Source organism: Gambusia affinis, linkage group LG14 (assembly GCF_019740435.1).
Source record: "Gambusia affinis linkage group LG14, SWU_Gaff_1.0, whole genome shotgun sequence".
NCBI lineage: Eukaryota > Metazoa > Chordata > Actinopteri > Cyprinodontiformes > Poeciliidae > Gambusia > Gambusia affinis.
The window spans coordinates 6,904,578-6,928,582 of NC_057881.1; the positions used below are offsets into that span (position 1 = coordinate 6,904,578).

General features: G+C 33.7%; 2 protein-coding genes across 2 annotated transcripts in view; one reads left to right on the plus strand and one right to left on the minus strand.

The window, feature by feature from the left end:
- The window catches only part of LOC122843843 (gastrula zinc finger protein XlCGF57.1-like), a 697,541-nt gene that overhangs the window by 190,324 nt on the left and 483,212 nt on the right, over nt 1-24,005 (plus strand). The window lies entirely within an intron of this gene.
- On the minus strand, nt 738-23,629 carry si:ch211-80h18.1 (uncharacterized protein LOC555593 homolog). The gene is made up of 19 exons (XM_044139220.1): nt 23,546-23,629; nt 21,560-21,704; nt 14,671-14,742; nt 12,797-12,835; nt 12,320-12,364; nt 10,458-10,517; nt 9,565-9,600; nt 9,008-9,034; nt 8,506-8,802; nt 8,379-8,420; nt 8,055-8,084; nt 4,215-4,256; nt 4,106-4,132; nt 3,975-4,037; nt 3,519-3,584; nt 3,393-3,428; nt 3,201-3,236; nt 2,163-2,207; nt 738-1,337 (listed from the first exon to the last, which is right to left on the minus strand). Exons 1-19 carry the CDS (start codon nt 23,627-23,629, stop codon nt 1,303-1,305), a joined length of 1,227 nt encoding a protein of 408 aa, XP_043995155.1. The 3' UTR covers nt 738-1,302.

The window sequence follows — 24,005 nt, forward strand, 5'->3', positions numbered from 1 at the left end:
AGATAAAATCATTGAGTTCTCTGAAATAAATCTCAAGCAGACTCTTGATTAGACTTTGCTTCTCTTCCTTATTACACCTGTATTAGTTTATGTTGCTTGTGCACCTTCTACCATACTTTTTCCTTCCACTCAACTTTCAGTTTTTAGGCTTGATCAACATATGTTTGGATTAATACCGTTTCTGTTGCTCTTCTGTAACATTCACATTTTCAGAGAACCTGAATTTCATTCGCTGTAAGCCACAACAATCTAAATAAAAACACTTTAAGCAAAGCACTTGCTCCATATCAAATGCATATGAAACAAAGATATAGATCAGAAATGATTGACTTGATTTATACTTTTTGGATTTAATCTGATCTACAATAAACGCTGCAATAAATTTTCTGTTTAAATGCATCAAGCACAAGTCTCTGACTGAGGTGGCTCCTGATGTCCTGATGCGTCGGTCCTCAGATGTGCTGCAGGTTCATCAGACGTTGTAGACAGGAAGCTCTGCCGTGTAAAATCCGCCGCGAATAATATATTGACTTTTATTTGATTTTTGCGTTTTAATTCCAACAAACAAGCCATCCATCTTTAATTTTCTTGACGGCTCTCTACATGTTGGGAAGAGGAGGGTCGAATGTTGAAGTATTCTGGTTGCAAAACTTTTGTTCAATAAATTGTTTTGAACACAGCCGCACAGCGAGTGATTATTTCACCTCCATGTAGTCGGACAAAAGGCAACAGTTTGATGTTCAAAATAGACAAAACTTTTATTGTTGAAGTTCAAAACCACAATTTACAATCGCATCCTGTTTGACGCCGTTAACATGCAATCAGACGGTCAAGATTCACCTGAATTGTTCTTATTAATTTAATTCCCCTTTAAGTGGCTCTTCACCACCGGCTGGTGGCGACTCAAGTTTTCAAACGCAATTAAAAAAAGATGCGAGGCAAGTAATGAGTCGTCATGTTACATTCCAGCTTGGGAAGTGACCAGCAAGTGATTTTTCTTTATTTTCACACACTTATCTCGTCAATAATTATTGACGCGACTTCATCCTCCGTCCTCACGTCTAGCCGGATCGTGCCCCAGTGGTAGATAGAGGAGCGGACCCAAAGATGGTCTAAAACAAAAGAAACGTCCACAAACATTCGTTTTTTTTTAAATATTTAAACAACAGAAGGGAACGTTTCTCATTTGTTGGGGGCGGGGTCTACAACTAGTGGGTGGAGTCAGAATTCCTGGGCCATGCTGATTGGTCGGTACACGGAATTTGAAAACGGATAAACCGCACGCGGGGCTTCATGTGGAAGTCAGCAGGTATCCTCCAATTCCACATTTTCAGCACCTGAGACACAAATACAGTTTCTGTCAACAAAATCCCATTTAAGGATAAAGTTTTATGCATTAAAACACAACAATTTGTAATCATTTAGCTTTGGTGAGCCTGAAGCCAACCGTTAACCGACATCTTATTGATCAAATAATTGATCACAAACATAAAAAAAAAATAAACTGCACAATAAAACTGTTAAGAATTGAAGAGGAAAAGAAATGATCAGATTCTGTTTTGTATTCTGCTTAGAGGTTTACAAGAAAACATTAAAATTCTTCTTAAAAGGTAAAATGTAGGAGTGAATTTTGATGACCTGTTGAGAGATTTTTGTTAATATGTTAAATACAAATTACATTATTTCAGTTTACCTGGAATGATGACACTTTAAAGAATAATCAGTGATGTGTCTTTTTTGAATCACATATCAAAAACACCCTTCCAGTTTCAATTTTCTTGAGATTTTGCATAACAGATCAACACAAAATAAACAATAGTTAAGTAGACTATTCTTTACAAAAATAAAAAAATACTCTTGAGTCCACTAAATAAAATCCAATAAATCTCACCTAATAACTAATTAGAGCGGACTGGTGAACAAGTTAATATCTATACAAATATAGATGATGTTCTACAGCTTACGTTTGTGAGTACAGAAATGTAATTGCAAAAAATAAATTGTATATTTAGGATTCTTTGATTCTCTATGTTGCCTATGACATAAATAAGTACAATCCAGTTTGATTATGTGTAAAGAGGCTCAAGGGGTGTGAATACTTTGTGAAAGTGAAAGAGCAGAGTTCAAAGGTGACCAGATTAAGTGAGACGGGCGTTACTAACCTTCAGGACCCTGACCAGATGGGTTGTACTGTTCAGTGACTGAACCTGCAGAGGACAAGCCCAACCAAGAAAAGAGAACGAACAAGCTTTCAGCAACTGATCTAAGACACTAACAGAACAACTAACTTCTCAGGTATTCACCCTGTAAACGAAGAATCCAAGATCTCAGAACAAGAACATTTACTTCTGAACTGTGTATTTTGATCTATCTACCCTGAATCCTGAGCTGGAAATGGTCAAAATGGCTACAGAAAAACCGACACATTTGTTCCTAAAGGCAGAAATGTCCCAATGTATGAATAACACAGAGAGCCCAGTATTCATCCCACATTTATCTTAACTTCAACTAACACCAATCAACTTTTAAGTTTTATATTTGCCCACCAGATGGCGCTATGCACCGACTTTCACACTTTTTACTCTTTTCATCAATAAGTATTTATCACTGTTGATGTTGAGTAATGATGTGTATAAAAACATGTTTAGCTTAGTTGAAAAACATCTCTTCTTTTAAGAACAACAAAAAGACTATGCAAACATACTGGCTTTTAAATGGGCTGAATCCCAAATTAATACTTCATGTACATATTTCAGGTTTAATGAGTTCAAATATAAAATGTTTCAATAAAAACAGAAGAAGTGAAAGTAACTCTTTTCAGCCCATTTTTTACTGAAAGATTTTAAATTCAACATTGTAGAAAAAATTTAAGATGCATCAAATTAATGTCACAAATGTCCAAAATATTTCATTTGCATTATTTGTTTTTTGATAAGAAAACTGTGAAATTTAATACACAAATTTCCCTTTAAATGGTTAAAATGGAAAAAAAGCAAAAAAATTTTTGCTGCTGTTGTCCGGGGGTAACGGGTATATCTCTATGGCAAAATAAATGCCTGTTAGGATTTTAAATGCTATCTTAAAGATTGCAAGGTTACTCAAATTGGTCAAAACCTTATGAAAAAAACCCAAACAAACCAAACAGAGATCTGAAATTGACCAAAATGTTCCTATTGATGCATCTTTAATATTAAACTTACCAGCCATTTGTGAGTGACCTGTCCCCGCTGGATGACCTGAAAACAAACAAACAAAAGCAAGACATTGATCTTGAAATATAAATGTATTTATATGTCCTTGCAGAGAAAGAAATCCACATAAATATGCTGCAGAAAGGCACAAAACAAAAACACACTGCCAAAGCTCCTTCCTTCAAAAAATAAACAACTTACTGGAGTCAAAGGGAGTCCCTGTTGGATGAGCTGTAACTAAAACACAATGGCAGTTTACTGACATGTCTGACCTTTGACCTGGATTCTGATACTATGGCAACGATTCTTGAATGCTGAGAGCCTTACCTGTGTCTGTACCTGTAGAGTCTGCTGTCGCAGTAACCTGATCTGTGTTGGAATAAACACCTGAAACTGGAAAAGGGAAGAGATGCAGTAACAGACAGGTGTGTGAAGGGACAGGTGTGTAAACGGACAGGTGTGTGAACGGACAGGTGTGTGAAGGGACAGGTGTGTAAACGGACAGGTGTGTGAACGGACAGGTGTGTGAAGGGACAGGTGTGTGAAGGGACAGGTGTGTAAACGGACAGGTGTGTAAACGGACAGGTGTGTGAACGGACAGGTGTGTGAAGGGACAGGTGTGTGTGAACGAACAGGTGTGTAAACGGACAGGTGTGTGAAGGGACAGGTGTGTGAAGGGACAGGTGTGTAAACGGACAGGTGTGTGAACGGACAGATGTGTGAAGAGAGGTGTGTAAACGGACAGGTGTGTGAAGGGACAGGTGTGTGACGAGACAGGTGTACCTGGGCTCAGCGTGTTGGTGACGGCAGCTGCAGTTTCTATGCTCAAAGTGATGGGAGAGAACTCTGCAACAAAATCATTCAACATAAAATGAAAAGTCAATCGATCTCTGTGTGTTATTACTAATCTGTACCTGTGACATCACGGCCGAGTCCTGAATCTGGATCAGAACATAAAAATATTCAGTTTTGTCAATGAGGTTGAGGAATTATCTGCTTGACTCATATATTGGTGAAACTTACTGAAGAAGTCAACATGAAGATGGGTGACAGACTCTGTTCCACCTGCAGGCAAAAGTTTTATTTATTATAGAAAATGTTTCACTTTTTTAACTCAGAAATTTTCAGTTTTTTTGAATCTCAAAATTTAAGATTTTTCTCTAGCAAATTTTCAACAGAAATTATCCAAGTTTTTTCTAGAGAAATTAAGATCAATCTCAACATTTCTCTCCTTTTTTTCAGAAAATTTAAAACTTTTGAAACTCAGAAATTTCCATTTTTATTAGAAAGTTTTTGAGCTCAATCTCAAACTTTTCTTGTTTTATTTTTTCTTGAAATTTACTGAAATTTACTCCTTTTTTTTTCTATCTCCATTGGCCTAAAATTTAAGATACATATTTCTGTTCCAACAAAGACGTGAGCTCTCAGTAAGACAAACCTGGTTAAAAAATTAAATGAATGAATGAAGTAATTTTAAAAGTAAAGGATGGTCACAATCAACAGTGGTTTAATTATAGATCATTTATTATTTTTAAGGCCTTTATTAATTACTGAAACAGTAATCCTTGGAGGATAACTTATAAATCACACACAGAACACAAATATTTAAAAAATATACAGCTAAATATGAACCTTTACAGGTGAATAAAGCTGACAATCATCCTGCTGAGTTTTTATCAATTTGTAAAATATTTGATGCTATCAAAGAACAAATTTATTTATTAATGTACAGAGATAAGTTTATTGCTTTAACCAACAGTGGTCAGATATAAATGAACCAGCAGTTTTACTAGATTTTAATGCATATTAACATCATTAAAACCATTCTTCTTTCTGCAAAGAGACAACAAAATCAACAGATAACAAAAAGAAAATTTCTAAATAAATCATACAAATGACTGCATATCTGCATTGATCTGATCTTCTTCTGTAAAAGCAGTGTATACACATATATTCAGTAAAACCTTCTAGTTTTATGTAATATTAAAAATATATTTTATTCTATAATATTTCATATTTATAAGTTTAAATTGTCTACATTGAGAACAAAGTAGAACCAAATTCAAATTCCTTGTTTGTGTGCAGCCGATTCTGATTACGTTTGGAAAATATTATATTATATCATGTGTGGAACATATTTGTATCACCATATTCTAAATTGCAGAAAACAGAGATTTGGACTCCCCAGAATACAGTTGTATATTTACAGGAATAAAGTCATAATAAACACATCAGCATCAGATTTTTGTCAGTAGCAGCTTGCCACTAATTTTATATTTAAACTACTGCTGACAATTCCTTATTTCTATAACAAAATATCATAACTAACAAGATGTTCTTTAATTTCACTGCAATAAGACTTTTTCATCAAAGTTAGAGATTATTTTGGAACATTTGACTTTATTCTCATACAAATGTTTTCCCACAATTTCATTACTTTATTCTTGAAACCAAAACTTTAAAAATTGACATTTTTTTCTTATGCAGTTTCAAAAAATAAAACTCATTTAGTAATTTACCTGCTCATGTCTGTCTTTTTTCGTTCTGAAATAAAAAATTTTCTGGATTCTGTATTAATCAATCAAAGAGTATAGTGAATTTTCATTATTGTCAGATCTTTCCATCTGAGGAATAAAATAAAAGTCAAAAGTAAAAATATTTATTAAAATTTTAACACTGCACTCACAGATGTGAGCATGAACAGTATTAGTATTTATTTATTTCAAACTGGTTTTTAAAACCAAAGAGAGCAAATAATTGTAGGATAACAAATGCATACATTAGTAACAAAAATAATTAGCTTTGCTTTTCTAAAAGTTAATCTTATTTAAAACACATAATGAAATTTATCAGAAACAAAGAATTAATCAGTCAATTTATTTAAAAAACAAATATGATGCATAAAATTATTACATACTGAATAACAGACCAAGTTGTATATAACAACAACATCAGACTAATTACCAATTAATTACATAATATAAAATCAAATCAAATAATGATGGTAAAAGTAACAGAAGAAAATCTTTTCTGCTAAATCTCCATTGTTCATTAAAACAAACTGAGTAGAGCAAAAACAATTTAAGAAAACACAAGTTTCTGAGTATTTCAAATTCCATCTTTTTCTTCACTTGCAGAATGAGAGAACAAAGACCTGGCCAGTGATTTCAGACCAACCTGACAGCAATCACAGCTGATATTTAAAACTTACAAAATCAATAAAGAAAAAATATTTGTCTCACTCAAAAAGGTTGACAATGAACAGTTTTATATTTAATAAAACTTCATAAAAAAATTCAAAAATTCAGAACTTCAATTAACTGCACACAGTCTTTAAAAGATTACAAATTTAAAATAAAAAATGACAATAATTCATATAAGTGGCAAAAAATAATAAAATCAGGCAAGATAATCATAGTTTTTCCAATGAAAAATTTAACAAACACTAAATTCAGAATTTTGAAACAGAAATTTTCAACATTTTTAAACATTTTTTAGTAAATAATATTTCTATCAATTTTTAGAGTATTTCTTGTTTAGTAAAATTCTGATCAAAAAATTTAAATGTAATTTTACTGCCCAAACATATAAATCAAATTTTAATAACAACAACCTGTTGACTGCTTTAGCAGTTTCATTTTACTTTATTTAAAAAACTTAAAAAAAAAACAATGGCATGAATAAAACCAAAGGAAAAGATCATGATTTAGTATTTAAAACAAACAAACAAACAAAAAAATCAATAATTATTGAATATTGAAACTGATATCTGATGAAACGCTTTATTTGACAAGTTTTCATTTAATATCATGATTCTAAAAATAAAACAAGCTGAACTGTAATAATTTATTACCTGCATGAGCCTGATTTCTGTCACCAGCGCTGTTTATGAGAACACTGGACAATATGCAAAGAAAACACAAGTTTCAGAGTATCAGAGTTCTAGTATCTTTCAGTGTAACTGGATCAGACCTAAACATTTAAGGACCATCTGTCTGACAGGATCAAAAAACCTTTTTCAAACACAATAATCAATAACATACTTTATTGATTATTGTGACATAACAGGAATTGCAATAAAGTATTTGTGTAGAAACATGTTCAGCCTTTTTAAAGTTTTTCACAAATAATTTTCAAATTCATGTCAAATTAAAAACTGATATAAACATTTTTAAATTAACATCACAACATAACCTCTTTAAAAAAAATATGATTTAGATAAATAATAATAAAAGGAAAAAAATTTCTGTCATAAATAAAATATATGACCTAGATTGTTCAGAAAAAAATCTGTCTTTATAAAATTCTAACTCTGTTCAAAAATGCTAAAATTTTCTGAATTAAAAAATTTACAGATTTTAATTTTTTTTTCCACCTCCGGCTGACTGTGTTCGACTGACCGTTCAGCAGCTTCTGTCTCTGTAAAATAACAACAAGTTTAAAAACAACTGTTTTAAATTTTAAAAATTCTTTTTTTGTCTTTATAATGAGAGTTTTTAATCAGGAAAGAATGATCAGTAAAGCTCTGAGCTGAGCAGGAATCAGACTGGACATCATGCATTCTGGTGCCAATGTTTTTTAGCAAAAATGTATCTTGTCTGTTGCTTCAGAGATGGAAGAGCAAACTGGAGAAAGCATTTGATTTTTCTCTGGTTGTTTCAGACCAAGCAGTGTTTTTCTGCTGTTATTACTGGGAGCACTAGAAATAGTTTGATTCATTATCTTTGATAATGTTTTTTAATAACTGTAAATGTTAAGATAATGATTTGCATTATTTTCCCATTGAAATTCATTTTAGTATATGATATGTATATGAAATCAACTGAACCATATGATATTTTAAGTAATTTTAAGTAAATTCACCATTATTCTCTGAGTCTATTCCAGCAGGACCTGGAACAGAAACAAAGCTTTTACACCAGAGAAACTTACGTGTTGAAAAGTCAGTTTTATTCCTGCTCAGCTGCTAAATTTAATAATCTATTGGGTTAATAGGAGTCAGTGGGTAAAAAAATTATTTAAATTTTATTTGAGATGTTTTTGTTTTTTTATCATGTTGAATTTTAAAGTTGTAGACTCCTGCTTGGTTAACTCCTTAAATTATTCTACTAATGGCAGATTTCCACATACATCAAATTACTCTGGACTAAAAGTGAGGCGACTGACATTAGTGATTGGATATTTTACCGTTTATGTCTGTTTTAGATGGACTTGGTAGGCGCTCAGATCCTAAAAGAACCAAAATAACTTTCATTGAACAGTTGCACTTGATTCACATGATCCTGCTTTAAGTCAGACAAACTCTCTTGATTACCTGCTGGGTGAGTTTGACCTGCAGAAACACCAGAGATTTCAGCTGCTACAGAACCTGGAGATCCTCCTGAGTCTAAAATAGCTGCAGAACCTACAGAACCAGGAGATCCTCCCAAATCTACAGAGTCTGGAGAACCTGGAGAGCCTGCAGAATCCACAGAACCTGCAAAACCCATGGAGCCTACAGACCCTGGAGAAGCTGCAGATCCTGCTGATTCCACAAAACCTGCAGATCCTGCAGCGCCTACAGAGGCTGCAGAACCCGTGGAGCCTTCAGAACCTGGGGAAACTGCAGAACCTGGGGGATCAGAAGTGGAACAATAACAGGTTTTCCAGGCAAAATGTTGAGTAAAATAATACTGAATAAGTTCAGTCAGATTTTAAATGGAGAGGAGTATTTGAAATGTTTTATAATTGATTTGCACATAAAAATGTTATTTAGTGAGCAGCCATCTTTATATTATTTATTATTTTTATGAACTGAAACGGTGAATTTTGTTTACCTGAGGAGCTGCTTGGATGTCCAGCTGCTGTACGAAAAATAAACATAAAAAACATCTCAGTTAGAGTTTAATATTATGTAGCCATTGGTGCCTCTGTTGTCGTCGTTGCAGCGCCCCTTGTGGTGGCTGCTGGTATTACAATGTTAGCTCCAGCTGTTAAAGTGCTACAAACAAAGACCGCCAGATTTAAAACAACAGCTCATGCTAATGTCGTGCTCCAGCTGCAGTCGGAAATGGGAGATTCTGACTTTTGTGTTTCAAAATGGCAGTAAGATGTAGTGGAAACACATTTATTTTTCGAGATAGAAACGTAAGAATCGATGTTAAATCAATGTTACCTTTACCTGCTGAACTCTAAACTTGCCAAATTAAAAGTTTGATTATGGAAAGTAAAACTTAATAAAGTCCATCTTGCCATACTTTTTCCATCATATTTTTCAATCAGTCATAAATATAAGTTGCTAGCAATGCTATGTGATACGCGCCACTAGCAGGTGGTTTGTTCTGGTTTCCTGACTCAAGAAAGACGAACAGATAAACTACAATGCAGAAATTACCTGCTAAATCGACAGAGGAGAAATCCCCTCCGTGACCTGAAAAACAAGAAAATACACTTTTAGATTAAAGCACCAAACATACGTTAACATTCATTAAAATGTACAGGTGAATCTGTCACACTGCTACTATTTACAGTCCACTTTTGGCTCACCAATGAAAATCAGTGGCGCTCCTGGATTGGCTGTTTGTGAACACTAGCTAGCATGTCAAGAAGCATTGCATCTAGATATTTCAGCTCCACAAGCTGAGTTTGACTCTTTTAGAAACACCCTACAAAAATAAAATCTGCAAATCGGTAAATTTCTAAATGAATTGGACTTACATTAAACAGAAATCTGAACGTTTACAGTTAGCAACGTGTACATAAAATAAAGATTTCCACATACAATATCAAATATATATTATTGCAAAAACAAACCACTTCATAGTGAAATTGTGTGTTTTTGAGATTATAATGACAGAAATTATTACAAAAAAAAAAAAAAAATCAGCTCCACTGAGGGGGGCCCCTTAGTGGCCTTGGGGCCCTAGGCAGCTGCTTAGTTTGCTTATGCCTTGGGCCGGCCCTGAAGCTATATATCAAACTAACAGTAATGTTGACTGCCAAGCACACCAAAAACTGATGATCGCCATCAAATATGAACCAAAACACAAAAATTAACTGAACATGAACCGGGACCAACAAGCTACATGGAATACCAACAACCTGTGTGAAGTTTATCAACTAAAATCCAATTAATAACTCACCAAATATCTCCAAATAATCAGGAAAATACCAACCAAACACAGGTAAACCATTAATAACTCCAATAACAACATGTAAAAATAACTTTGCCAAGGCAGCTATGTGCTGCACTCCAAATTGAGAAAAGAAAAACGTGAACTTATTTACCTGCAGAGCTTCCTGCTGCCCCTACATGAGACCCCATCTCTGGAGAAAGACCACTGGAAACTGACAAAATGTCCATCGTTAAATCAACAGAAACAAGAGACTTTTTGACATACATAAACATACATCGTTTAAAAATCACAACAACTTTAAGCACTAGAATATTACATTGGAAAAAAGTGTTTTTTTCTCTTGCAGTAAATTTATGGACTTCAAGATGGATGAAATCTATTGTGTAAAAAACAAAAACAGTAACTTTTATTCACATATAAACTTGATGGCAGTGTTCACAAGATGTTAAAATTAAGATTTTATGCACAAATAGCTCAAATTCAACATGTTCAAAGATAATGGGTCGTTTCATTTTTCTGGCTTTTCCTGCACATAACTTGAAGAAAAAACTTGTTTGTGTTTTAAAGTTGGATACAATGGATAAACTCACCACTTATGAGTGGTGTTGAATATTTGAGGAAATAGCTTTGAAAAAAAACAAAAACAAGTTCTTTACTTGAGATTATGAGTTCAAAGATTTTTACCTTTCAGTTACAATTTTAGTTTCTTAGTAAAGTCCTGTTAAAACATTTTTTAGAAATGAAAAAGATTTATTAAAAAGCTAGAGCCTCATTCCCAGTAAAAAACATTTCTCTATAAAGAATAAACTGATCATCAGCATAAAATACTGTAAAACTATACGGGTAGCATGGCTCCACACCCAGAGATGTGTTGATAAAAAACTATTTTAGTCTTTTATCTCTGGTTTAAAAATCTAATCTACTTGACTGGTCAAAATTAAACTAAATCATTTTAGACTAAACACATTTTGAAGTTTATAAAAAAATTTTTTTCGTTTTTTGTTGTTGAATATTAATGCTTGTCAAAAGCTTCTGATTTTTAAAGGAAATTATAAAACATGTATATTTATTTTCCTTCTGTCTCTCTTAAATCAAGTGGCACTTTGATTTGGCTTTTCATCAAAAATACCAGTATTGAAAGGTTTTTTCCAAAGGTGTGAGAAAATGTGAAAAAATGGAAAGTTGTAAAAAGATGAACAAACAGATTAAGTGGGGCTGCACAGTGGCGCAGTTGGTAGAGCTGTTGCCTTGCAGCAAGAAGGTCCTGGGTTCGATTCCCAGTCCAGGGTCTTTCTGCATGGAGTTTGCATGTTCTCCCTGTGCATGGTGGGTTCTCTCCGGGTTCTCCGGCTTCCTCCCACAGTCCAAAAACATGACTGTCAGGTTAATTGGTCTCTCTAAATTCTCCTTACGTGTGAGTGTGTGAGTGAATGGTTGTTTGTCCTGTTTTGTGTGTTGCCCTGCGACAGACTGGCCACCTGTCCAGGGTGAACCCGCCTCTCGCCAGGAACGCAGCTGGAGAGGAACCAGCAACCCTCCCGACCCCATTAGGGACAAAGGGTGTTCAGAAAATGGATGGATGGATGGAAACAGATTAAGTAAAACACGCAGCTTTAATCTGTGAAACATGTTTCTGAAAATATTATTTTTATAATTGATCCCATTTTTCTGCAGGCTGCAATCAGAGCTTGTAAATTTAAAATAATTTTTAAATTAGTTAGTTATTGTTATTTACTATTTGGTATATGTACTTTTCTTTGCATACATTTAACCAGAAATGATCAATGGAGACTTTTTTAACTTTAAGAGTTTAGCTGTAATTCTGCTCTTTGACAGCAGGTGGCGCCAATGGCTCTAACAAAGTCATCCTGCCACAATTGTGGAACTATTTACCGGATGCGAATCAGGTTAATCCTGGTCAGAATACCAGCCAGTTAATCTGGATTAAATATGAAACCAAATTGGAAACAAGCAGACTTTTCAGGAGGGAAAACCCGATCGGGTCCGACTCACCTGAACCTCCGGCTGCCGCTGCCGACACGGTGGTCTGCTGCGCTCCTGCAGGAGGAGGAGGAGAGGGGATCAGGTGTTCGGCATGAATAAACCTTCTGTCTCCAGCAGGTGAAAGAAAGTCTGGGGTTATTAAAAACACCGAGGATCCGTGGCATTAAAATCTGAAAAGGAATCCTGCAGGACAACGCTGAGTTTAAATGCCAACTCAGTAAAATATCCAGAATAGGTTTTCAGATTTGTTCGTTTTCTAAGGGGAAAAATGGTTATTAGGTTCTTTGTTTAAAAAAATGAAATCCCAATAAGAAGAATGTAGGTTTATGGATTAAATTACACTAAAATAGTCTGATAAAGTCAGGAGTAGCCTCAAATTTTAGTGAAATAATTAGTTTAAAAATAAATTTCAGAGGTTTGACCTTCAATTTAGATTTTTGTTTATGAAGGTTTATATGTAAAGGTCATGATGTTTTATCTGCTCACCATCAATATTATCCTGACTCTTGGAGTCATCATCATCATCTGAAAAGAAGAAAAATCCAACATTTATTTTTCTAATTAAAAAAGTTTTAACATCATTTTTATAGATTCAGACGAGAAACACGCCAGGAACGTCTCTTCTCTCTGTCTGCTCTCGTTAGGAGGTTTAATGTTTAAATATTTATTGAATTATTGTTATTTTTTTATTCCGTTTGGGTGGAATTCATTTGCATCAAGTTTGTAATTTTCTGACTTTTTTAAAATTTCATTTTGTTCTGTTTAATAGCACAATCTATTCCACTTCAGTCTTCACACCAGCAGGGCCGGTTGTAGGAAAATCTGGGCCCCTGGGCAGGAAGCAAAACTTTATTTTACCCCTGCAGACTACAAATAACTGTTATGTACACATTAACTTGAAGATTTTGAGGCTTTGTTGCCATAAAAATTTAATTTTTCTGAGATGATCGTCACCATTTTGTGGAAATTGTTCTTGAAAACAATGCAGAAATGTTTTAAAACATCAGAAAATGATCTGAAATGTTGCAGTAACTTTGCCCAGCCTGCTTGTAGAGATGTAAGCAGTCACTAAAATACACATATTTATGTCCAATAATGTTAGAAAATGGATTCTGATGAGGCTCGTTTGTCAAATTAAAAATAACTTTTGAAAATAACCCTTAAGCTTAGGATGTGTGTTTTATTTTTGTTAGTCGGATAAAATATTTTGATCTTAAATGTCATGTTTTCATGACCTGCAAGGAGAAAGTCATCATAAATAAAAGAAATAAAGACTTGCAAACAAAGGTTTGTGTAATTAATCTACATAATTAAGTGAATTTAGTTCCTGAAAAATGAACTTTTTGATGACATACGTCTGGATTGGGTTAAATAAAACATGCTGTTGTGTCTGTGTTGTTGGGGTTTAAACTACACAGTTTAGTGAAGTGGGGCTGTAATGTTATAATTTTTAAATGGTTGAATATTTGTCATCTGGAGAAGAAGCCAACAAATAAAACAGATAAAAACTGTAACTGCCAGAGTAAACATCTCTAAATAAACCAAACAAAACATAAAAATATTGCTATCCTGACAAATCGTTGCTCAGTTTCCATCACTTTTTAAAAAAATATCTTTTAATACTCGGTGGGTATGAAGACAAGCATTTTAAAAGCTGCACAGTAAAATGGTTTTCTTTTCTTATCAGCTGAACATTTCTGTCTGGTATAATGACACAACTTTTATCTGCTAAAGTTGAAGGTTGTAGAGTTAAAGAAAAAATGTCTTATTGTTACGGTTCTGATGTAGAAAACAAACAAACAAACAAACAAACAAACAAACAAACAAACAAACAAACATCTGTTGATGAAGTTATTAACTTTGTCTCATGAAAAAAGTTTTATTCTGTTTTAAATTATTTGATCTCCTTTTGAAATATCAAACAGACTAAAAATATTTAGTTTTGAATCGTCTCCTGTTTAACAAGACAAGAACTGCTAAAACATTTAAACCGCAGCATTTTTAAAGATGGCTTGATCTTTCTTCTCTAAAAAGAATATGTCTATATTCTCCTAAATGTAAACATTTTTGATGGATTGATTAAAATAAAATCAGATAAAGTTGTTGTTAGTTTGGGTTATTATTGGTCTCGAAGGTAAAGAGTCATAAATGGATGTTGGTGAAGTTTGAGGTTTGATCAGTTTTTCACACGGTTTAATGCTTTTTCAAGTGTATTTTATTAACACGTTATCATGAAGCAAGAGGTTTCAAAAGGTTTTTATGATCAGTTTAGTTTTGTGGTTATTATTCGTTCATCAGATTCAGATTAATTTGACTTTTTGTTTTTTTATTTGATTGTTTTTTCTCATGCACAGCCCTACCCTCCTCCTCCTCAGACACCTCCCCCTCCAGCATCTCTGTGGCCTCCGTTTCCACCTCCTCCACCTCCTTCTCTGGAAGACACAACACAAACTCTCATCTCCACCAGCTGCAGAAGCCAGAATGTAAAAAGTAAAATAAAATGAATCTCATATTTTTCTTTTTTTACCCTCCACAGGCGCCGTAGATGCTGTAGTTGCCAGAAGGATGACTATCGACACGATCAGAAGGTTTCTTTTTTTATATAAAACAGATGAGTGGAGTATTTATTAATAGGGATTAAAGCAGATTGTTAAAGAAATGTTCTTATTTTTCTTTGCAGGAATAAAAAATGATGACTATAAGAAAATATTAATAATTTGCTTTAAACTTATGACTAATTTTCCTTAAAAAAATCTATTAATCATTAAACCCAATCTGATAAATAGTCTGATTAATTACAAAAAGGAGAAAAAAATCTTCCAACTTTGCTGCTTTTTAACAAGATGTTCTATAAATGAGTAATTCTATGTATAAAAATAAAAAATAAATAAAATTGATCACAACTCTAATATAAAAACATTTATTTAGTTGAGTAACCAGGATGGATATTACAACAAAAAATACACCAATAACAGAATCATTTTTGTAATCAGTAATATAAAAGCAAATTTCTTATAATAAAAGTGCTAAAGATCAATATTATAAAGACAAATCAGCACAATAAAGATCAATTCATCCAGTGAAGGACAACACAAAACCAGTGGCATAAATGTGAATAAATGTCGCATGCTGCTGTCTGACACTTTTTCTGTTGAATCCTTCAAACCCTCAAATTTATACACAAAACACAAAAATCGACCGTCTTCCTCCTCATTCTGCTGCTACGACTCTGTTTCTGTCGCTTTTCCAGTCATGCTAAATGTTCAGATTTTGTCCAAGCTAAACTGAGGGACTTCCCATCATGCACTGGGGGTAGGAGTAGAGTTCATCTGGCAGGTGACCTCTAACAATCAGAAGGGGCGCTCTCTGTAGACACGCTAATTATTTGCTTTTGTTAAAAACTAAAACATCCAAGGACACTTAGGGAAAATGAGTCCCACTTAAACAATGACAATCTTTAACAAATGAAACATTGAGAAAACTGTTGGTGTTTATCAACATGTAAAGGGGGGGGGGAAAAAAATCAGTTTTATAAAGAGAAGGATTTGTTTTCAATCTTTGAGAGAAACCTAACAGCTGTTAAGGTCATGTGACGTTCCTGCCCTAAACCTTTTTTATTTTATTTTTTACCAAGAGTTGTTTTTTTTTTTTTTTTTTTGAGCCTAAAACGTCTTTTGGACAGAAAGAGGTGATAATATTTGTTGCTACGTTTGTCACAAAGTAATTTAGGCCATCAGATGATATTAGATTCAGAAACCTTCATCAAACTACCTGTTGCCAGGTTTACCGCTTAAACGTGTTCAGTTTTGGCTTTTTTATATTTTTTATTTTTGCACCAACTGTGTGTCATATCATACAATATGTTTATGCTAGCAAACATGTTGGTGTGTATTTTACCCACCAAGACAAGAGGCAGCGTAATCTACCATCTGGTCATTGTTGTAAGAGCTCTAAACAACGCTGTGGCAGTTATTATAGTTATATACTGAAAATCATATCAACCATCAAATTTACTGTCATGTGTTTTTTTCAAGAACAAATTAAGTTAAATGAACAAATATTCATCAAATATTCAATGAGGAAAAGATTACACACATTAAAGAGCTTTATATGACTAAATATAATAAACAGTTTATTGCAGCTTCATTGTCTGAATCATTTGGATGTTATATCATTATTTGTAATCTGTGAAATGAAAGATTTTTTTTAATCAGATCAATTTGTTGCAATAAAAGCCTTTTTAATTGTATTGGTAAAAGTGATGTTTGGAAAAGTATGTCTGAGACTTTGTGAGTTTTACGAATTAAACTTACACGGTTTTCTGTGAGGAAATGTTGTTTTGTGACGTTTAGATAATATGATCCACCACCAGGAGAGCAGCTGGCATTATTTTGTCTTAATGTAAGTAAATGGAAATCAAAGAAAACACAAAGTTTTTCAATGATCATTTTGAACTGAATTAAATTGATCTTAAGATTTAAGGATTTTAACTTGGATGTATCTTTATAAGTCATGACAATGGTAAAATAAAACATATGTTTAGAAAAATGTAACAGCTCAATATCTATAATTTATGGGAAAAAAGCTATAAAAGGTTCTGACAAAAGTAGCTCATCCATTAGGGACTAAATGGATTCTGTAGAGATAATTAAATAAAAGAATCAACTGAGTGAAGTAAAACAAACAAGATTTAAGCTTGTTTTTACAATCAGGATAATAAAAATGAGCAGTAAATAAAGCAGGGAGGAAACATAAATAAATTCATACAACAGAATAAAAAAAGAAAGCTAAAGCTAAAAAAGAACAAAACTCAGAATATTTAGTTGCAACAAAATGGCTCCAAGATAATTTTTCTAATTATTTTTGCAGACAGAACATCAGTATCTTTATGCCACCAGTTTTTAAATTCTCAGTTTTGTTCATTATTTTATGAACTCTCAGAGTTTTCTGATAAAATTCAACATTAAAGATCTAATCAAAAATCACGTCTCACCTAAACAATGTAAATGAAAATTAAAAGTTGAAAACATGTTTTATCGATGACTAAATGTTGTGAATGTGTTAAATATGATCAAAATGTTTATTTAGGCTGATGTAAAATGGATTCATTTTTTTCTGGAAACAATCATGAATTTCAATCCCATCTAATAACATTTACAGATGTGCTTTGTAGACAGGATGTATTAAATTTATGTAAAATATTGCTCTTATATAAGAGTTTTGGAGTTTTTCTTTGGTTAAATTAAATTTTGTGATTCTGCTTTGGGACCCAAAGATCTGGTTTGTCCACTAAACTCCATCTACTGTGTATTTTATGTTCAAGACAAACTCACGTAAACCAAACTGGCTGTCAATATTCAACATTTGGGATTTATCTGCTTTGACAGATGTGTCACTTTAATTTAGAAAGAAAATCTCTGTGAAGTTAAACCCAAAATGATTCAAACTGATGAGAGAAATAAATTTAAAATTGTTTTTATTCACCTCAGAAGTTTGTTCTGGCGTGAAACCATACAAAAGATTTTTAAATAAGGTAAAAGATTTATGTTACATTTGCTTGAAAATGGTATGCTGAATATTATTCACACCCTCCTCAATAATTAATGGAAAAATCTTCACTGGCATTAATCTCAATCCTTTCTTTTAACTGTTGAGCAGCTTTTACACGTTTCCACTGATTTTCTGATTATGAAGAGAAGCTGAGACACAGAAACCAGTAAGAAATATAAAAATGGACAATATTAAAAGTTAAGATGCTGAAAACTTTGAGGATCTGGTATATTTTTATACAAACTCAGAAATTACAGAGTTGGTTGTTTTACATCCATTAATGCAGATAAATTTGACGGACATTAAAAACTCACAGGTTTGTCTTTTTTTCAGATTCTAAACTGGACTTTACCAAAACAAATTATTGGTTATTTATTGCAGAACAAATATCTGGAGATTTGAGAAATAATAAAGAAAAGAGTTTTAACCTCTTATTTCTCTGGATTTAAGCCGGAAAGTGAAACAAACTGCTTTGACTGATGACAGCTGATCTGCTGGGAGTAATCTGATCAAGAGGTCAGTGTTGACCGTCAGCCAGTGGAGGGCACAGCTAACCTGCAGATCAACATGCAACACAGCACATGCTAACATGCAATAAATCACACGCAACTCTGAGAATCAGAGTAAAAACCAGCTGGAGCCAAAAGAAATGTGGATATCTTTGAGTAATATGGAGCAGAGGATAAAATATTGCAGCCTGTATGTCTGTTTTACCTCTCCGACTCCGGGGCTCTCCTCTCCGGCCTTCACTTGATCGTGTTTCATTAGTAATTAACTTCTGGGTTGGAACAGATGTGTATTGTTCAGGAGAAAGATAAGAATGTCTGTCTGATTCCCAGAAACACGAAAGGAAAATACGCAGAAGTCAGAGATCCACGCTGATCTGGGGCCACTCAGTTTTACAGACATGAAGACGTTTAGAGACTTTTACTGTAAATTCAGGCATAAAGAAAACAGGGCAGCACTTTTCTTTCTACATGCAAATATGTAATTTGACTGAGAGAGATGGAAGTCACCATCCTTACAGTTTGTAATGTGGACACAAAGGAGAGTTTTATGAAAATGTTTTAGTGTCAAACTGCAAAAACACCAAAACTTACCAAATATTTCTGGTTCAGTTTCCAGTGCAAACATCTTAATGGAAAGAAGTAAGCTTTTGCAAGATATGAGCTTATTAAGCCAATAATTTCTTAATTTTGATGAAAATGATAATAGTTTCACTGGTACAGTTTCACTTATAACAACATTTTTCTCATGTTATAAGTGAAATGGTCTCCCAATGAAACTTTCACTTTTTCATATAAATTAAGGATTTAAAACAAACTCATATCTCACTGAAAATGTATGCATAAATTAGTTTTGTCTTATTTCAAGCACATTAAGATGTTTGCACTAGAAACTAGACAAAACCTACTTGTCTAGTTTTTGTCTTTTTGCAGTTCATGCACTTGTTTGCTGTCACAATATCAAGAAGAGAAAATATCATTTAGAGAAGTGCTTTAAATCAAAGTTTCACTGCTGTTCAAATCTTTTTGTTCTTTTTCCAACCCAGTGAGTTTTAGCCGCGTCCTCATTTGTGCATCTAAAACACAACACATGCGTTTATTAAAAGTATTTGACAGAAACCGTGTAAACCTTGAAGTCATGGAGAATATTTCAGAAACTTCCAAGAGTTAAATTGTTTGTTTTGAGTCAGGATGACTTTGCACTCCTTCCTCATATGAAGACAATAAAATGCTCCAATCACAGTCGACACCATCAGCACAATCAAACTGATCTTCTTACACTTAAACATCTTATCAAATCTGATCAAAATACATGCTGCACGAGGGAGATGATGATCCATCTGGGAATCAGGTGGATTTTGTCCTCAGCTGCACATGCAGAGTGTTTGGTTTCATGAAGAAAAATGGGCTGCTTGTTTCCAGCTTTTTGCTTCAGTTTCACCTCAGCGAACCTCCAGAGCTGCAGCTCTTTGTTTCTGCTCAGGCTAAGAGGACGTATAGAAAGGAAGCTTTATTAACGCGACAGAGAGCTGCAGAGGAACGACTGCCAACATTCCAGGGAAGTAAATACATCGCAGGCGACCCACACCCACAGTGACCTCCTGTCTGGCTTTGCAGCGACCTTCGACCTTTTGCTTTGTTCTGAACACGGAGACAACACAAAAACACATTATTACTTTCAATGGAGTCCGATTACAATATGTTTTAATTTGACCAGAAAGCATCAATTATACAGCCTTCATTAAGCTTTACTTACAGAATCTAAAGGGAAATCAGACTTTAAGGGAAATGATGCTAAAATACCAGATCAATGTACATATTTAAGAGAATGATAAGTTAGTTTTTTTTTATGAAGAAATACGAAATAAAGTTATGTAAATCCATGAATTTTTTTTTTTGAGTTGATGTTTTTGTTAAGTTTTTTTTAGATCCCTTTTGTTTAAATATATTTTTTGGGTCAAAAAGGGCAGATATAAGAGTTTTTTTTCCTCCTGCTGCTCTAACTGTTTATATTCTATGTAATTGTTTTGTTTTTAATTAAATGAATAAAATTTCCCAGCTAACCTTCAGACGGACCAAAATATAAAATTAAGTGGAAATTTTGGTTATTTTAAGGACCAAAATGACAATAAATTATTAAAGTAACAAAAAATAAAAACAGGAAAAAGAACATATTTCCAAATCAGTTTTTTTCAATATGAAACTTATGAAACTTAAAAAAAAAACAAAAAAAAAACTGCAGATGTGTGTCTGTTTCTGGTGTCTTTTTGGTTAAAACATTTTTGTTTTTCATTCAATGGGCAGAAAACTCCAGAAATTTTAGTCAAATAAGAGTAGAAATACTTCATAAGACATATACTCAAGTAAAAGTAAAGTGTACAGTGTAGTAAAAATACTCCTAAAAGTAGATTTTTTCAAATAAATAATTCCAGTAAATGTAAATAGTTGCTACCTGATCGTCACTGCACAAGATCTATCTATCTATCTATCTATCTATCTATCTATCTATCTATCTATCTATCTATCTATCTATCTATCTATCTATCTATCTATCTATCTATCTATCTATCTATCTATCTATCTATCTATCTATCTATCTATCTATCTATCTATCTCCATCTATCTATCTATCTATCTATCTATTCATCTATCTATCTATCTATCTATCTATCTATCTATCTATCTATCTATTCATCTATCTATCTATCTATCTATCTATCTATCTATCTATCTATCTATCTATCTATCTATCTATCTATCTATCTATCTATCTATCTATCTATCTATCTATCTATCTATCTATCTATCTATCTATCTATCTATCTATCTATCTATCTATCTATCTATCTATCTATGTATTAAGATATTCTGTAAAACATTAGAGATCAATCTAAAGCAGAATCTGCTAATAATTGATGTCACTCATATTTAACATCATTAACTTCTCATGACAAACAGGAAATCAGTTTTCTGTTTAGACTAACTGTCGCTTCTTTGTGTGAAAGAAAACTGATTGATTGATTTCTGCTTTTGATTCCACAGATTTTTATTTTTTTATTTTTTTTGTGTGAAAACAAAGTTAAACCGTTCGTCGTTCTGGAAAACCCGGCGACCTTCTTTGCTGTTATTTTGAAATGAAACTTTCCCGCTGTCTGTGTGAATCAGGGCAGAACATGAGTTTGCATCTATCTACTGCAACACGTCCTGAAATCAGAACTGAGCTGGAACCGGCGCTGGACTCCGGGACGGCGTCCAGATGAAGAATTAGGGGCACTTTTAAGGCATGGCGGTCGGGTCCAGCTTGGTTCTGAATGACCGGAGCTCACCTGGACGCTGGACTGGAACAAAGAGCAGCGCGACACCTGAGGAACCAGAACTGGAAGCTGGATAAATTTTCTCAACAAGACTTCATGCCTGAGAAACATTGGGTGAAAATACTCCAAAAAAAAAATTGTTTATGTCTCATTAAATAGTTGGACGACATTTTAATTAGACCGAAAACTAAAATATGCATCTAAGATGTCATTTTTGCAGCTATTATTTAATTAAGCGTCATTTAATTTAATTGATTAGGATTGTGAACATTAATCAGTACAACAATTCATGGAAATGTAAATATGCAGGAATTAGCTTAAAAAACCCCAAAAACAAGAAAAAACAACTTCATGTACAATGTACAGGACACATTGTTAAATTAAAATGAGTATAATTAAATTATAGATGAATCATTAATCACATTTTAATGTTTAATGATGCCACTTGACAAAATGTAACAACTGTATGTTTGATGACTTTGCATTTTTGTGTTTTTATGACGTGAAGCACTTTTCTCTGTTGCTGAAATTTCTTGCAAATCAACTTGATTGATTGATTAAAAATCTCAACAACAGAAAACATTTATTCAAGACAACTAAAACTGTTCGCTTTAAGCAGCAGAAAAATAACTGGCTTGTTTTCAACCTGCTTGAGTTTCTTTTTAAAAATTCAAAAATCTTCTGCCTCTGGTAAATACTGGTGGTTTATTCTGGACATGACAAAAGAAATTTCAGATTTTTGAGTTTAGCATAAGTTTGCTGTTGTTTAGCTGCAGGAAGAACCAGAACATGATGTACTTCCACACCTGGTCAGGTTTGCACGTCTCAGGTGAAGGTAAATCCCTTCTCACAGATATCGACCCATCGCCTGCGTCTGTGTGAAACTCACCTGAACAAAGCTTTATTTTACAGACGGAGACACACATGCATATCATTCAGGGTCCACTAAGTTGCCTCCTGCTGCTGGCCTCAGCCGTGACCCCATTAACCAATCAGGGGACATTTTGAAACAAGCCTCCTTTATCTGGCAGGAAGTACCTCCTGCCCCCTTCGTCTGTGAATCAGTTAACCTGCAGGCCAGTTTTCATTTATCAGCTGAGAGAAACTTCATGGTCAGGAGTCGTTCTTCCACAACATCAACCTGTGGCATCAGGTGACCCGACTCGTCCCACTTCAACACACCTGCTGGGGATCAGAGCTCAAAAACTGGTGAAATGTTTTACAAAAATTAGGATGCAGCAAACGTGGCCATGCTGATTAAAACTATTATGTGAATTTGGAAAAGGATAAACCACCAACTTCCCTCCAGAACCAAACAGAGAAGCAGCATTCAGCTTCTATGCGCCACAAATCTGGAACAAACTTCCAGAAAATTGTGAAACAGTCGAAACACCGAGTTCCTTTACGTCCACACTGCAAAAGATATAATATTAACAAGTAATTTTGGTTCAGGTTGTGGTGCAAATATCTTAATACACTTGAAATAAGAGAACACTAACTTACAAATTACTTTTATGTAATCTATAGGACTTTATTTTAAGTTAATAATTCCTTAATTTTGTTGAAAATACTAGTTAAATTGACAGATTATTTCCTGAAAAACACACAGTGGATTGTCAGCAAGAGAAACATTTTCCCAACTTTTTCCACCTTTAATCTGAACTATAACCTCTACAATGCAATTGAAAAAACAGAAATCTTCCAGGGAGGAAAATATAAAATAAAAAACTTACAATAACTTGGTTGCATAAATATGCAAACCCTTAAACTAATACTTTGTATTAGTTTATTAGTTTATTAGTTTATTCTTTTTGGGTAGGAGTCTGTCAGCGTGACGCATCTTGATCTGGGAATATTAATCTTACTCTGGTGAAACCATCCTTTTGTTGATGTAGATGTGAGCTTTGGGTCATTGTCATGCTGAAGATGAAGTTCCTCTTCATCTTCATCTTTCTAACAGAAGGTTTTGTGCCAACACTGACTGATATTTGGAGCTGTTGATAATTACATCCACCCTGACTAAAGCTCCCAGTTGCAGCTGAAGAAAAACAGCCCCCAAGCATGATGCTGCCACCACCATGCGTCACTGTATTCATGGTGTTCTGTTGGTGATGAGCAGGGTTGTTACCTTTTGGAATTATGTTCAAAAAGTTCAACCTTGGTTTCATCAGACAGTAAAACATTTTCCCACATTTGCGTTTGGGAGATTTCAGATGTATTTTTGCTTTGATGTTTTTCTTTGTAAGGTGAGGATTTCGTCTTGCACAGACATATGAAGGAGATGGAGGATTGTTGTCACATGTACTGCACAGCCAGAACTTGACA

Coding starts and splice junctions, on each gene's coding strand:
- si:ch211-80h18.1 (XM_044139220.1), bottom strand. CDS start 23,629: ATGAAGATGAAGAGGAACTTCATCTTCAGCATGACAATGACCCAAAGC. Junction 21,705..23,545: donor AAAAGGATGGTTTCACCAGA/GTAAGATTAATA, acceptor TCTTTGTTCCAG/TCCAGCGTCCAGGTGAGCTC. Junction 8,803..9,007: donor ACATCCAAGCAGCTCCTCAG/GTAAACAAAATT, acceptor CTGATCCCCCAG/GTTCTGCAGTTTCCCCAGGT.